This window comes from Schistocerca piceifrons, chromosome 3 (assembly GCF_021461385.2).
Source record: "Schistocerca piceifrons isolate TAMUIC-IGC-003096 chromosome 3, iqSchPice1.1, whole genome shotgun sequence".
Taxonomy (NCBI): Eukaryota; Metazoa; Arthropoda; class Insecta; order Orthoptera; family Acrididae; genus Schistocerca; species Schistocerca piceifrons.
Window position 1 is genome coordinate 691,331,818 of NC_060140.1, and position 16,461 is coordinate 691,348,278.

A 16,461-nucleotide genomic window follows, 5' to 3' on the forward strand; every position below is an offset into this window, starting at 1 on the left:
TCGGCGTCACAACTCTGTCCACCACCGTGGATTGCATTTAGCGTCTGGAGGTTTTTACACCAGCCCTGTGGAGAGGCTTTATGCTGGGACTGCTGAACCTCCGCTGTCCAATCGGCGAACTGTCCTTCTTAGTCGTTACGCTAATCATCTGTCTCCCATGTCTGCTCATCCAGCCCATGCCTTCCCCCCCCCCTGTGTGTCCTTGGATTTAAGCTATGCAGGCCACCCTTCCCCTCTACAACTACTGGGAATCCGCTTCTGTAAATTGCTACGTTCTCTTTCCTTCCACTATCCTTAAACTTTCTTGACAACTGGGGGTATGGCGCCACCTTGGCTTCACCCCCGGTCCTGCCTGCTCTGTGACGTTTGTCAGCTTCCCCCACCCTCTAGTTTATCATCGGGAATTTGCTGCTCTATGCGCTCAAATGGAGCATTCCAGATTATTTACACTGACAGCTTAAAAACATCATTTGGTGTTGGGAGTGCCGAAATTCTAGTGCCTTATTAGATTTCAGATTCCCGACCAGTGTTAGGTTTTTACTGCAGAGCTTTACACTGTTCTCCAGGTTGCCCAGCACATCCGTCGCCATAAGTGGCAACAGTATATTACATGCTCTGATTCACTCAGCTCTCTCCTCAGCCTCCAAGCTCTTTATACTGTCCACCCTTTAGTCCACCGGATTCAGGACTGCCTCCACTTCCTCCACTTGGGGGCTGTCTCTGTGGCATTCCTCTGGATCCCAGGACACATTAGTATCCACGGAAACGAGGCAGCTGAAATAGCGGCCAAGCTGCAGTCTCTCTTCCTCAGCCTGCTGTTTGCATGGTTACCTTAGCCAATCTACAGAGTGTTATATGTTCTCATGTTGCTCTTTTATGGCATGCAAATTGGTCCACACTTCCCGATAATAAATTACGGGACGTGAAACCCCTTCCCTGTTCTTGGACCTCTTCCTCCCCATCTTGTCGTCAGGAGGAGGTTGTTTTAGCTGGACTGTGGATAGGGCACTGTCTTTTTAGCTACCAACATCTTTTAAGTGGCGATCCTCCCCCCCCCCCCCCCCCCCCCGCACCCCTCCCCCCTCCTTTGTCCCCACTGCTCTCAATTGTGGATGGCGAGACACCTTTTACTTCAGTGCCCCTATTTTAATCCGCTACGCGCCTGTTTACAGCTGTCACCTGATATATCTTCCCTTTTAGCTGATGACAGGTGCTCAGCTGATCGCGTCCTTGACTTTATCAGTGTCAGTTAGATGACATTGGTCATTTGAAGCTCTTTTTTGAGGAAAACAAGGCCCCTCTCAATGGTAGTTTTTTTTTTTTTAAGATTTCCTTCCATTTTTATTTTCACCCCTTTTTGAATTTCGCTCCCATTGCTGCTGATTTCCCATTCGTTTTTTTTACCCTTCTCGAAGCCACAGAACGAGTACTTATGACCATAGCAGTTTTGTGCCCCAGAACCATCAAAAAAAATCCTTTGTACTAAGTCTTAGTTAATAACCAGAAAGAATGAATCAATTGATCCACCAATCAATCAATCACACAAACAAATTGTGTAACAAAATGTGGTAAAATCTGGATCTTAAATTATTGCATGGACAATTGACTCAAATAGAAAGTACACAAGTTAGGTGAAAATATACGCTTGTGAATGGAGGCTCTTATTCATTGCTGCAGATGTTTTGAGTAATGTTATGCTGTTGGGCAGGAAAGGTCACAGTGAAGCCATAAGCTGAGGATAATCTGCCCAGATTTATTGTACAAAGAGCATTAAAAAAAGTTTTGCACAGTCGTCTCAAATTTTATTTATTTTTGCCGGAGGAGAATGAAATTTTTTGTGAACATACTTAGAACATTTAGCTATACATTGAGCTATACAATGTAGCCTCCATCAGCTGTGACACATCTGGCCCAACATTCTTTCCATGATGTAAATGCGCTGGGCATTGACTTTTACACTATCACTTGACACAGGAAATAAGGTCTTTCTCACTATCAGATGTTTTGCCATGCAGGTGGACCTTCAGATGCCCAAAAAGGTGAAAACCAGATGGAGCCAAGTGCAGACCGTAGGGAAGATGAGGAACAATTTTCCAACCCATTTTCCTGATTTTTCTCCTGCGTCATAAGGGCTGTTTGGTAGTCTAACGAGCTGACTGTACCAGTGATACCACAGTACCCAATGACAAAACAAGTCATTTCAGCAAGCTGTCATGTCGTCACACTTCTGTCATTTTGGATGATTTGATCAACAGTTTCCTTATTCACATCAGTCACTGCCGTTGACGGTCTACCACATCGTGGATTGTCCAGTAGAGAGAAATCACCTCCTTTAAACCTTTGCACCCACCACTGGATAATGCTGCAATCCACTGTGTCCTCCCCATAAACAGGGAGCAACTTCCTGTGAATCGATGTGGCAGAGTCATCGCCAGTCTTGAAGAGGAACTCCATCACAGACCGTTGTCGCAACCTGACATCTCCTTCACGGTCCATTATGGCTCACCAGTAAATAAAAGATAATACTTATATACACCAACTTATAGCTAAATGTTCCGATTATGTTCACAAAAAATTTCATTCTCCTCCTGCAAAAAATAAAACAATTAAAGATGACTGTGCAAAACTTCTTGAACACCCTTTGTACCTCTAAAAATGACCCCTAAAGGGAGAAGAAAAGGTACAGCTTTCCTCAACATGTCATTTTCTCTGGTCCAGCTGAACCTATTATTCACTGTAAATGGTTATGTTTGGGTACTTGAAGACCATTTGCAGCCATTCGTGGACTTCATGTTCCCAAACAATGATGTGCCACGTCACCATGCCACAGTTGTTCACAATTGGTTTGAAGAATATTCTGGACCATTCAGGAAACTGATTTTCCAACCCAGATGACCTGATGTGAGTCCCATCAAACATTTATGGAGCGTAATCGAGAGGTCAGTTCATGCACAAAACCCTTCACTGGCAACACTTTCTTAATTATCAATAGATACAGGGGCAGCATGGCTCAGTATTGCAGCAGAGGACTTCCAACAACTTGCTGAGTCCATTCCACATTGAGTTGCTGCTGCACTATGCTGGGCAAAAGGAGGTCTAACATGATATCAGGAGGTATCCCAGGACTTTTGTCACCTTAGTGCGTTTATGAATATAGCTGTTATTTTCAAACAATGTCTGATTTTTTTTCAACAAATTGTGTAAGAGAGTTCATGGGGCTGTTGTTAGTACACCAAACCTTTTAAATATTTGACTATATTAAGGTAAAGGATGGACACCACCTTCTAATCTGCTCGAAATACTGGAATAAAAATGTTGTGTTGAAAGGAGTAGCAAAAAAGGTATTAAACTTGAATTACAACACTAAGTTACGTCCTGCGGAACCACCAATTACATGCAAAGATGTTGTGAGGCAATTTGATGCCATTGGCACACTTTTTCTCTAGTAGATTAGTGTGGATACTTGTAACATGACTGTGCCAACCTCACAGTGTGTATTAAGAGAAAGTGTTAAAGACAAAAGAAACACGCAGAAATAGATAAACCATACTATAATGCAACCAATTTATATCTTATTGTTGCCAAATGTTCCACATGCATACTTTTCTGTACTTACAGTTTGCAGAGTTTTTAATTCACTTGCAGCTACACTGACTTCCATTCACTACTGTCTTACAGCGAACCGGCCACAGACAGCAGAAATTTTCGCCACTCAAGAAAGAGTAATCACTCGTGCACGATTGTCCTAGATATTCATATAGAAACATATTTAAAAAATTAGGAATTCTAACATGAGCATTCCAGACACACTGATGTGTTTCATTTGCAAGAATCAGTCTCTGTACAAATATAACACCTAGCATCACAGTCACAATACAAGGAGAAAGATTGACCTACATTGTGAACTAAAAACATTAGCATGATGCAGAAAAAAGTGCATTACACCAGCTTGAGTATTAAATAATCCCCTTCTCAACTTAAATCTGCTACTAATGAACTGCCAAAAATTAAACTATTTCTGAAGCAGTTTGTATAGAAAAATCCATAAATACTTCAGATGAATACCTAAATGATGAAGGATTGATATGTGTCAACTTTTGTTAAATTTTCAGCCCTGCTGTAACTCAAACTAATGTACTTCAATTCATGATTTGGGAAAGTTAAGTGGGAACAACCTTGTGAGTACACCAGCTCTGTTGCAAAAACTGCAGAGCTATTTATATTGGCATGAGTACCAACCAGCTGGCATGAGTACCAACGGCTGCTTTCACAGGTAGCCGGGCCTCTGAAGGGGTAGCATAAGCTTGTAACATCACTGCAGTAGGTGGTGCTTGGTGGATGGATTGGGCAGGTCTTGCACCTTGGTCTGCCGCCAGGATATAACCCCTGTGGTAAGGGGTTGGGAATGGGTTTCATAGGAATGAACTAGGATGTTGTGGAGTGTGGATGTGTGACAGAACACCACTTTAGGGGGTGGGAAGGACCTTGGATAGGATGTCCAGAATTTCAGGGCAGGATGAGAGGTAATCAAAACCCTGGTAAATGATACGGTTCAGTTTTTCCAGTTCAGGTTGATATTGGGTGACAGCGGGGGCTTTGTAGCTGATTCTTAGGGGTGACAGAATTGGAGCTGTGTGAGGATATGATGAGAGAAATGTTTTTGTGGACTATGTTTGGGTGTTATTGACTGTCTGTGAAGACCTTTACGAGGCCTTCAACATACTGGGAAAGGGAGTTCTTCTCACTGCAGATATGTCATCCACAGGTCACCTTGGCTGTATGTTGGTGTGGAAGGGATGGGAGCTGTGAGAATGCACGTACTGTTAGTGGGCAGTGGGTTTAATTTGGACCAAGTTGTGGATGGAGCCACCAGTGTGGTGGCTGCCAATGTCAAGGGAGGTGAAGCACTGAGTAAAGGAGGACCAACTGAAGCAGAGGGGAGGAAGGGTGTTGAGGTTTTGAGGGAATGTGAATAGGGGTGTCTTGGCCTTGGGTCCAAACCATGAAGATATCACAGCCAAACTGTTGTCAAGATCAAACGATCATATTGCAGAGATGGCCAAGAATCACCACTTGGGGAAGTTCGGCCACTGAGTTGCAAGTCTTTCCCGGTGACGCCACATTGGGTGACATGCATGTTCACTGATGATGAGGACAACACAACACCCAGTCCCCAAGCAGAGAAAATTTTCGACCTGGCCAGGAATTGAAACAGGGCCTGCTGTATGACAGTCAGGTGCGCTGACCATTTAGCAATGATGGATGTTAAGAACAAAGTGTACCACCTGGTGGCACAACATACTGAATTATAATGGCTGCTTCACAACCCTGGCCATCTGGTTCCTGCCCTCCACCACCAGTTTCTCTGAACAAGGCAAATTGGAGTTTTCCTTAGCTCCTGTAATCATCCTGGCCCAAAATAGACAAGTGAGAAAATGAAAGAGGTAGAAAACTCAGAGTGAAGAAAAGAACAGTTACTGTGAATAAATGCCGAGACTGAAAAATTAACATAAATAAAGGACAGGTGGGTGGCAGGAACCAAGGACATCTTGTAGAGCCAGTTCCCACCTGTGGAGTTCTGAGAAACTGGTGTCTGGAGGAAGAATCCAGATGGCATGTGGTGTCTTGCCCACTCGTCGCTAATAGGGTGCCTAGGGGACATTGTGTTCTTGGAATGCTGTACAATAATTCAAACAAATAAAATTAGTAGTTTTATTTCTATAAAGCAACTGACAATACTTAACTTTGGGGATTTGCAAATAGCAGTTGCAAATGAGGGGCACTTCCAATATAATTCAGTGTCCTTGATATGTGAACTGTTCAGGCAAATTGACACATATCACTGATAACTAATGTCCGTGATCTGAGTAGCCGAGGCTAGCAGGAGTGTTGTTTATATTCCCTTCTTCCAGGTGTCACTCTTGGCGTGGCGTGGTCCAGTTCCGCGCACCATTGGCCACCGTTTCCTCACTGCCTTCTCTGCTCCTGTGTTCCGTATCTTTGTACTGGCACTTCGTGTTATGCCAGAACATGGCAAGTGTGGTGAAACAGGCACCAAGGTCACGACTGTGATGAAGTACATGCTCTGGAACAGGCTATTGTGTGTTTCCAGTATACATCCTCTGCCTATACCCATTCATCCTAACTGATAACTTGCTGTAGTAAGGCTGATCTAAAAGACCAAAAAGTGTTTACGTAACAGCTGATATATGACTTGTCATTTCAAAGGTGGCTCTCCCTTTGATAGTATATGTTTTGCCAGGTACAGGGCTGGTATAAGGGGTGGTAGGAGGGTGCATAGGGCAAGGCTTGCAGTGGGGCCAGTCACAGGATAGGATAGGGAGCATAACACCTGACAAGGATACTGCGGACGTTGGGAGGGAATCAAAAGCCAATTGCAGGTGTGCTGTGCAAAAACCTCAGACAGAATGGATCTCATTTCAGGGCCTGATTTTGGGACGTCATGGCCTGTCAAAGTAGCCGATTAACACATTCAAGACAAGGATAATACTGAGTGACAAGTGGTGTATGGCTAAGTTGTTTTTTGGAGGGATCATTAATACCAGGATTGGATGTTATGACACAGGAAACGTGCTTTTGAGCTAGGTTGTTAGGGTAATTACATATAGTGGAGGCTGAGGTGAGAGTGATGGTGTATTGCTGTAAAGAGTCTGCATCCGAACGAAAATGTTTACCTTGAATGCCAAGGGCTGTATGGGAGGGAACGTTTGACGTGGAAAGGATGGCAACTTTCATTATGTAAGTACTGTTGTTTGTTAGTAGGTTTAATGTAAACAGAAGTGTGTAGCTGCCCTTCAGTGAAGCTGAGATCAACTTCAAGGAGAGTTGCATGGGATTCAGAATAGAACCAAATGAAATGTATTTGGTAGATTGTATTTAGAGATCACAAGAATTTTAACAGGTAAGCCTCCCTGTGAATCCATATGGCAAAGATGTCATCAGTGTACACTACTGGCCATTAAAATTGCTACACCAAGAAGAAATGCAGATGATAAATGGGTATTCATTGGACAAATATATTATACTAGAACTGACATGTGATTACATTTTTACGCAATTTGGGTGCATAGCTCCTGAGAAATCAGTACCCAGAACAACCACCTGTGGCCGTAATAACGGCTTTGATATGATATGCCTGGGCATTGAATCAAACAGAGCTTGGATGGCGTGTACAGGTACAGCTGCCCATGCAGCCTCAACACGATACTACAGTTAATCAAGAATAGTGACTGGCGTGTTGTGACAAGCCAGTTGTTCGGCCACCATTGACCAGACACTTTCAATTGGTGAGAGATCTGGAAAAAGTGCTGGCCAGGGCAGCAGTCGAACATTTTCTGTATCCAGAACGGCCCATACAGGACCTGCAACATGCGGTCGTGCATTATCCTGCTGAAATGTAGGTTTTGGCAGGGATCAAATGAAGGGTAGAGCCATGGGTCATAACACATCTGAAATGTAACTTCCACTGTTCAAAGTGCCATCAATGCGAAAAAGAGGTGACCGAGATGTGTAACCAATGGCACCCCATACCATCACGCCTGTTGATACGCCAGTATGGTGATGACGAATACACGCTTCCAATGTGCGTTCACTGCAATGTCACCAAACATGGATGCGACCATCATGATGTTGTAAACAGAACCTGGATTCATCCAAAAAAATGACGTGTTGCCATTTGTGCACCCAGGTTTGTCGTTGAGTGCACCATCGCAGGCGCTCCTGTCTGTGATACAGCGTCAAGGGTAACCGCAGCCATGCTCTCCGAGCTGATAGTCCATGCTGCTGCAGATGTCATCACACTGTTCGTGCAGATGGTTGTTGTCTTGGAAACATCCCCATCTGTTGACTCAGGGATTGAGACGTGGCTGCACGATCTGTTACAGCCATGTGGATGAGATGCCTGTCATCTCAACTGCTAGTGATACTAGGCTGTTGGGATCCAGCACGGCATTCTGTATTACCCTCCTGAACCCACTGATTCCATATTCTGCTAACAGTCATTGGATCTCGACCAACGCAAGCAGCAATGTCATGATATGATAAACCGCAATCACGATAGGCTACGATAGCCTTTATCAAAGTCGGAAATGTGATGTTACACATTTCTCCTCCTTACACGAGGCGTCACAACAATGTTTCACCGGTCAACTGCTGTTTGTCTATGAGAAATCGGTTGGAAACTTTCCTCATGTCAGCTCGTTGTAGGTGTCGCCACCGGCGCCAGCCTTGTGTGAATGCTCTGAAAAGCTAATCATTTGCATATCACAGCATCTTCTTCCTGTCGGTTAAATTTCGTGTCTGTAGCCTGTCATCTTCGTGGTGTAGCAGTTTTAATGGCCAGTAGTGTATTTAAACCAGACCAGGGGCTGAAGGCTTATGGGTCCAAGGAAAGCTCCCTCCAAGTGGCCTGTGTAAAGGTGGGCATAGGAAGGGACAATCCTGGTTCCCATGAGTGTACCCCTGATCTGTTTGTATGTCTGCCCCTCAAAGGTGAATTAGTTTTTGGTATGTATAAAGTTGATTTAGATGATAATGGAGGATGTCACAGGTTTGGAATTAGGTGGGTGTTGAGTGAAGAAATGTGCATCAGCAGACAGGCCATGTACACGTGGTATGTTGGTACAGACGGAGGTGGTGTCAGTGGTGATAAGAAAGGTGTGTGGTAGGAGTGGAACGGGCTCAGATTTCAGATGATCTAGTAAATGGTTGGTGTCTTTAATATAGGCAGGAAGTCTTTGTGCTATGTATTGCAGGTGTTGATCAGCTAAGACAGTTACACATTCAGTGGGTGCTTTGAAGCCAGCAAGTATGGGATGACCAGGATTGCTGAATTTGTGGATCTAAGGAAGAAGGTAAACTGATCTGCAGTCCCTCCTTAAAACCTCAGGCCCCTCGAACTGTTCAGCAAGAGTTATATATAAAATACAGTGTATGTATCTTTGTGCTTACAAATCTCAAGTAGTAGTTGGATGATTAACTTGAAATTTTGACTTAATGTTACATGAGAATGTGTGTGCATTTTTATATATATACTTGTTTTCAAAAGTATATATAATATGTAAATATGAATGTTATGTATAAAGGGGAAATCAAACAATCAAAAATCTAGGATGGAATAATGACAATATTATGAAAAGTATAGATTGCTGCTCCCCATATAGTGGAGTTGTAGAGTTGCAGACACCACACACAATAAAAAGACAGCTAAAAGTAAGCTTTTGGCTGAAAGTAGAAAACACACACACACTCATCATTCATGCAAATACAACTCTCACATGACCATTGTCTCTGACTGCCAAGGCCAGACTGGATCCAGAAACACACAAACTGGGTATAATCACCTTTCATAATTCAAGCAAAGGTGGTGTAGACACAGCTGACCAGTTAGCCATCAATTATTCCGTCTCCATAAGAACCAGAAAATTTTCTTACCTATTGAATGTAGCAGGAATCAATGCTGAGATCATATGGAATTTTTCACATCCAGGTTTCACTAGGAGAGAGTTCTTGAAAACTCTTGAGTTTATGGTTAATGATGGCCCATCTAACCTCAACAGCCAAAATCATGCTTTTATCTGGGAACTTAAAGAAATAGCTAAACAGTTTTGGATGCAAAGGAAGCAAAATGTCCATTGAAGAAACACCACAAAAAGTTGAGTGGGTGATGCTACCTTTTTGGAAGGGTGAACCACAGTGTAACAACTATTACAAGTATTTCGTGTAATAAACTGACTTGCAAAGAGCACAGCACAGTTCAATGCAGCACCTGTTTTGAAGCCCAAATAGACAGTAATTAACACTCATATGCTCTTCAAATATGCTTTTCAAATCAAACTAAACTCACTGTATGTCTACAATAACTGTAAATAGCTGCAACCACGTAATTGTAGATCCTAAACTACAGATCGAGAGGATGGTATACAAAGTATACTACGCGAGCAATAAAGAAATAAAAAGAGGCACAACTATGTAAGGTTTAATTATTGTTCTCTCAAGATTGAACAAGACATTGCTCCATGAAAGACTGGATGAAAAATTCGTATCCATTAATTGGCTTTAAACTCAACTAGAGCTTTCTAGGATTTTTTGAAAGTGCTTTCACAAAGATCTGAGTGTGGAGATCATTGTAGGCTTTACACACAGCTCTCCTGATAGATGCACTAGTTGCCATTGAGGTTTCTTTGTCACTTTCATCACAGACTTTCCTGCATCAAAGTATAACAGTGTTTTTGCAACACTCCACAAATAAAATATTTGAAGCAATTTGGTTCTGTCATCTTTGATTATCTTACTTGCTACGTACTGTGTTTACCTAGAGCACAATTTATGATGGGTTTGACCATTGATCAACACACTTCAGTATTTGACAGATATTAATGAAATGTTCTTGATTTATCTTGCTGGAGTATTGCTAGTATAAATTTTCAACAATAAATTGTCATTGGATTTTAATAGTATTTACAAATGAAACTTGTATGTGCAAACATACACTGTTTCCCAGGCCATCAGAAAATGTTTGTGAGAGGCCAAACACATTCTATTGTTGGAGGTCAATTTATTATTACTGACAAAACTTTGTTTGATGTTCCAGAATGGCCATGTCCCAAAATCATATTTTCATTTTAACTTAAAGTTTGCTTACTCAGATGACTAGTAAGTTGGTCTACTGAGTGTATCCGGTTTTCAAGCCAGCAGTAAAATGTAAAGTGATATATAGATACTGATAGTCGTGCAAAATTATTAAATTGGTGTAATGTACTCTTGTAACTGTTGTTCTTTCTCAGTAGAAATAGTTCTTCCATTCTTGTTGGCAGGTGTCCTTATTGCTTCCGGTGTTCCAAGGCAGAAGGCTTGTTGCACTCTCCGGCTCAGTATTGGAAGAGAGACAACTCAACATGATGTTGAAACTGTTGTAGAGCAGCTGAGGCAAGCAGTTAAAAGACTGGAGACTAATGTTGTTAAATAGCTTATTTTTAATTGATTTTAGTTCCTGTTACATTTGCAGTTTTGCTATACTAAAAGCTCTCTAAAGGTTACTGCATATTTTTGTAATTAATTTCACTATAAACTCTGTATTTTGAGGCAGCCTGAATGTTCATGTTGGACTATATTATGCCTGCTTCTAACTGTCACAGTTGCAGCTTTGGCTTCGTTTATAGAACGAGAATGGTAAAAATCTTGACACAGAATGTATTTGTCATTCCTGTTTTCTGTAAACAAGAAGTTGTTACATACATCTTGCCTGAAAAGCTTAATTTTCAAAGTAGTTGTAAAGCTGAGCTTACAAAAACTTAATTGAAAATATGGGTAGAAGATACTGTATAGGTGCGTCCACACTATGCCTTTCTTGTGTTCAACTTTGCACTTGAGCATTAATTTCCAGCAGCACAACTACGCATCCACATATGAGCATTTGAATTTCCTGAAAATGGAGACCATGTGTAAAACACATTGTTACTTGCCTTTGGTGGGAATCTTTGCACTTTTTAGCAAATGTCAGGCAGCTGGGGCCCCATGTGTGTCTGTTTGTGTAGTGTGTTGAGGTTATGTTGTAAAGTGATTTATGTGCAGTAGTGTCTGTTGACTCCAAAGGAAGCACACTTAAGTTTATAGATGATTACAGACAAAGAAAAAAGTTGTATAGAATGCTACTTCTGAAGATTACGTGAATAAAATTTCGAGATGTGTTGCCCTGAATGTCACTTATTAGATAAAAAGTCTCCAGTCATATTTCTGTAAAGACTTGTATCTTAAGTTTTGAAGAAGGAAAACTGAGAAGCAAAAACAAAAAAATTATGTAAAGTATACATATACAAAAACTGTGGATGAATATTCGTGCTGGCGGCTTAGAAGTACAGCATCTGTGGAGCCTGAATCTGAACAAAGGAAGTGATGGGGTGTATGTAGCTCCTCAACAAACTACTGAAAATAGAAATGAAGCACACTAATCATGCAAAAAATATGAAACTGAAAAACACAGCCTCCATTCTAGTAGATTCTTGTGTCTATGAAATTCCCAAATTTGTCGAGTCCGAGAGTGTTAGTTTACATATCGTATTTCACTATTAAATACATGTGATGCATTGAAAGTATATTAACCTTCATATAATGACTACAAACTTCCCTTGATTATTTCTCAGTTTCAGGAATAATCACTTTCATTTTTATTTATTTATTTTTGTTCTGTTGATACAGTATGCAAAATAATTGTGTGGATATGGAATACATTAGAACAGTACTTATAGATGCTAATAGATACAAATTGTAGTATCATATAGGAACAAAATACGCTAACAGTAAGAAGCTTAGGGATTTCCTACCTTGAAAAGAGGCATAAAACAATCAAATAATAAATTACAGTTATTCCACATTACAAGCTACAAATTTTATAGATTTGAAATACTTTATTTTGAAATGAAGAATAAATAATTCAAACAAGTGTATAGTTACTACCGAACAAAATTGTATTGCCAACCCCATTGCTGCAGTTTCCCAAGCAGAAAATCTAAAATCTGTTGTGACCTCCTGAAATTTGCAGACAAAATGTTGTCATTGCTTTGTATTTCTTGTACCTCTGTTGTTTATATACTACTTTACTTGCAGTCACTGTTGCATTTTCTTTTCTGTTGCCTTTTTGTCACAATAAAATGTAACACAGGCTCCCAAGTAAAGAAGGGGATTCATAGCAGACTGCTTGCACAATGAGGCAACATGTGGACATGAGGCGCCTATGCATACATGCATTCTTTGCGCAAATTTTTGTGCACACCCCTTTTTCCTGTGCATCTGTGATTGCACATGACGAAAGAGGCATCATTTGGACATACCTTAACAGTATGCATTATCTGTCAACTCTTCTTTCAGCATGTCTTGAATACTGATAGCAGGTTTTGTCACATCTGGCACTTCTGTATTGTTTAAAATGCATAGTAAATTCTTTGCACTATGCATTTGAGACTAATTACTACTGCAGTGTGAAACAGACAGAATCTGAATGACAGCTATAGTGATGATTATCATGTATGTTGTGTTCATATCAGGCAAAAAATTAAAAAAATTATCAAATTTTGAAAATTAATCATCTTCTCTTCTCCCTTTCACACATCCATTACATTTACCCTCTCCTTTCCTAATTCTGCTGTAAATTCCTTTCACTTTTTATAGTTTTCACACTTTTTATGTTTTACCCTTCAATTTTTTGCTGTTAATACATTAATTGAAAATACTGAAATTAGTAAAGTTATTTACTCAGTGTGTAACTGATGTAGGGCCTATTAACTTCTCTGCATACTGATTTTGCATAACATACCAGTCCATCCCTAATTTCTATATACAATATTATTCATGCTTTCTTCTCTCTGAGTCACAATCTCCCATCTTGTGCACCATTGTTGTAACTAATTTCTTTTATTGCATTCCATTTTTACTTTCTTAAAAGTGTATTTCTTCTAGCTGCCATCACCTACAGCTTAATTAACATTTTGTCCCCCTCTTTTCTACACCTTTTTTTGTTGTTTGGTTTTCTTTACTTCACGTTCACCATCATAACCGAGAAAGTTACAGACCTGAACACTACTGTTAGTTATATCTATATTTTACGTAGTAGCTTCTTATTTACATGTATTTCCAAAAATAAAATGCTCTCAAAGACCAATGTTTTGAATCTGGAAAAGTACAAGAAGAGAAAATTGTGGTTGATCAAAGTTCTTAAGTGGTTGTGCAGAAGATGCATATAACTTATCATACTTCCAAACTTACCCCTACGGCAGTTATAAGTTTGCTTAAAGACAAGAAACAGGAATACTAGTCTTGTCATGTATGACCATTGTTTTAGAGGAAGATGCAGGCAACAAATTGAAAATTTTTAGTGTGTTTTCATGAATGTTGTAAGTTAGAGTCGTATGTCTGGCACATTTAATTTGTTTACTTACGATACTACTGCAGACCCAAGTATTTATTGTTAAATGAAAAAAGAAGGTTCATAAACAAGAGTTAACTCATTTACACTGACAATAGCCCAGAATCTGAATTGGAATGTTGCTTCCATATAAAAATATTCGACCTACAAATCTTGTCTCTTGATCAATATTAAAATGTCGCTCTGCTTTAATTCAGCAAGTTTTTGGTGCTGCATCACACTTAAAAATTACCGGGCATTGTAGTACGTACAGAGAAGTTGATTTATTGAACTTGTGACATAGGATGAATGTGATGACAAGGGAGGTTATGAAATAGATCTTAAACTCGAGCTTTAGTTTTGTAAGAAACTGTTGAATGATGAACTCCTGAGTGATGAGCTCCTTGCTCCTGACATAAAAGATTGATACAGACTGTCCACCAACTGGCTACGTACCGTATATCAAGGCAGTTAGGTGCATTCAATATTCGTTTACTTCCAAAAAGTATTTGACTCATTACTACACTTCCTGATGAAATTTCACATCAGGTATCAAACAAAATTTGTGACTGTGTTGGGTTTGTCTTAGTAGGGAGGCTCCAGCAAGTTTTTTTCATGGGTGGAGAATCATCAAAATGTTTAGAAGTAGGCCAAATATTGGGTGCGTCCAGGGATCGCTGCTGTTCAGGTATGTTAATACAGTGGCAGACAGTTTTAATAGTAACTTCAGACTTTTTGCGGATGATGCAGTTATAGCAAAACCCCATATTAAAGAACCCTCTTTCAGGGAAAACTGGCATTACATATCGTGGCAAAACTCCTAGGACAAGAATATTATTTCTCTGTGCTTTTAATGGACCAATGTTTAAGGAAGGAAGATTAGAGTTTAATGTCCCATTGACACTGCAATCATTGGATAGTTTCAATGATGGGGAAGGAAATTGGCCATGCCCCCCTTTTTTTCTTTTTTTTTTTTTAAAAAAAAGAAAAAAAAGGCATTTGCCAGGAGCAATGTGGGGAAATGATGGAAAACATAAATCTGGAAGACCTGATGCAGATTTTAACAGCCATCCTCCCAAATGTGAGTCCAGTGTTGTAACAACTGCGCCATCTCACTTGGTCCAACTTTGAGAAAAAGTCCAATTTTAAGGAGCGTACATTAAACATTCTGCAGATTAAAATCCAGTTGTTCTGCAGTACTTAAAGTGTCTGGGTGCATTTTTGATTCCTTTGTTTCACACAGGTCATACTTTGTTGAAGCAGTAAGTGGTACTCAGGTATTATGGTCAACACATACCTAGGTCATAGCCTTTTCTCAGTAACTTGACTGTCTAATAGTGATATCAGGGAGATGTTTTGAAAGAATGAAAATCCATTTCCACCCTGCCAGTCATGTGACTGGCATCACAGTCACCGAGTCTTAAGAAATGCGAGAACTGTAGTTATTTTATTACCAATGTGTCAAGGTTACCAGTTTCAGTGTAGTTATAGCCTGCAAATGTAGAAAGCTTACAAAGAATAAAATATAGCGTATTCGTACCCTCCCACACATCACCATTAAATTTCTCTTCATTATTTACAAAAGCTTCAATTATTTGCAAAAGCTTCGAGAGGCATCAGATATACAAAAGAAAAACTTTTTATTTATCTTCTTTATCTCATTGTTGTTGGCTCAGTCTTGTTGTGTCTAGGGGTATGTTCTTGAGGCTGTAATTTTATAAAATTCTGGGTTCCTGAAGATGAAATAACTGATGAAGATTTGCCTGTTGCGATAAATATCTTTTTATTTTATCCCACCAACTTTACAATTTTCACTTCTGTCACTCCACAAATAACATTATTAGTGACAAAATCAAATACACGTCTGATTCTAGCAGAGGCATGACCACTACTACTTACATTTTGCCGAACTCACAACATTGCAAAGAGTTTACAAACTTTCTTGACACAAAGAATCTTTACCAATTTATATCATTATTTTATAATGAGTCCAGAATTATATTTATAATTAGCATTAGATTGTGCAATTAATAATACAAATTTTAAGTATGCCATAAATTTTGTGATTTCAATTATTTCTAAAAGGACAGTAATTTTAACTGTACGTACAGAGTACTAACAAATTAATTTCTTGTTACATATTTTAGCCTGAAACATAGCAACATATACAAAATCATATGTAGTTCATTGAGTTAGACAGCAGATGTAATGATCACAATGTTCACCTATATAAGAATCGATAGTACACATTGTATCGGGTATTTCTATAAAAAAAAAAAGAAAGAAAGAAAGAAAGAGGTAATGTTAGAGGTGAGAGGTGGGTGACCCATTGTATCATCCCCCTCACAAAATTTGGAAACAGGGTGCTTACATCATTTTGTGACAAGACTATAAGGTTTGCCAAACAGTGAACAAAATGATCCCCACGATAGCAGATTGATGTATAGAAGTATCTGATACATATAACAGTACAGAGAACATAAGAAAAAATCTACTATACAAATAATAATCTATACATATCTCAGGATATGGCATTCAGATTT

General features: G+C 39.8%; 1 protein-coding gene across 3 annotated transcripts in view; it reads left to right on the top strand.

Moving 5' to 3' along the window:
* The window catches only part of LOC124788123 (selenocysteine lyase-like), a 164,784-nt gene extending 153,066 nt beyond the window's left edge, over positions 1 to 11,718 (top strand). For all 3 annotated transcript variants that reach the window (XM_047255254.1, XM_047255256.1, XM_047255253.1), the window contains exon 8: positions 10,836 to 11,718. In XM_047255254.1, coding sequence (XP_047111210.1) covers positions 10,836 to 10,987 — 152 coding nt within the window. In that variant the 3' untranslated portion in view covers positions 10,988 to 11,718. The remainder of the gene's footprint in view (positions 1 to 10,835) is intronic.
* Positions 11,719 to 16,461: the final 4,743 nt, after the last annotated feature.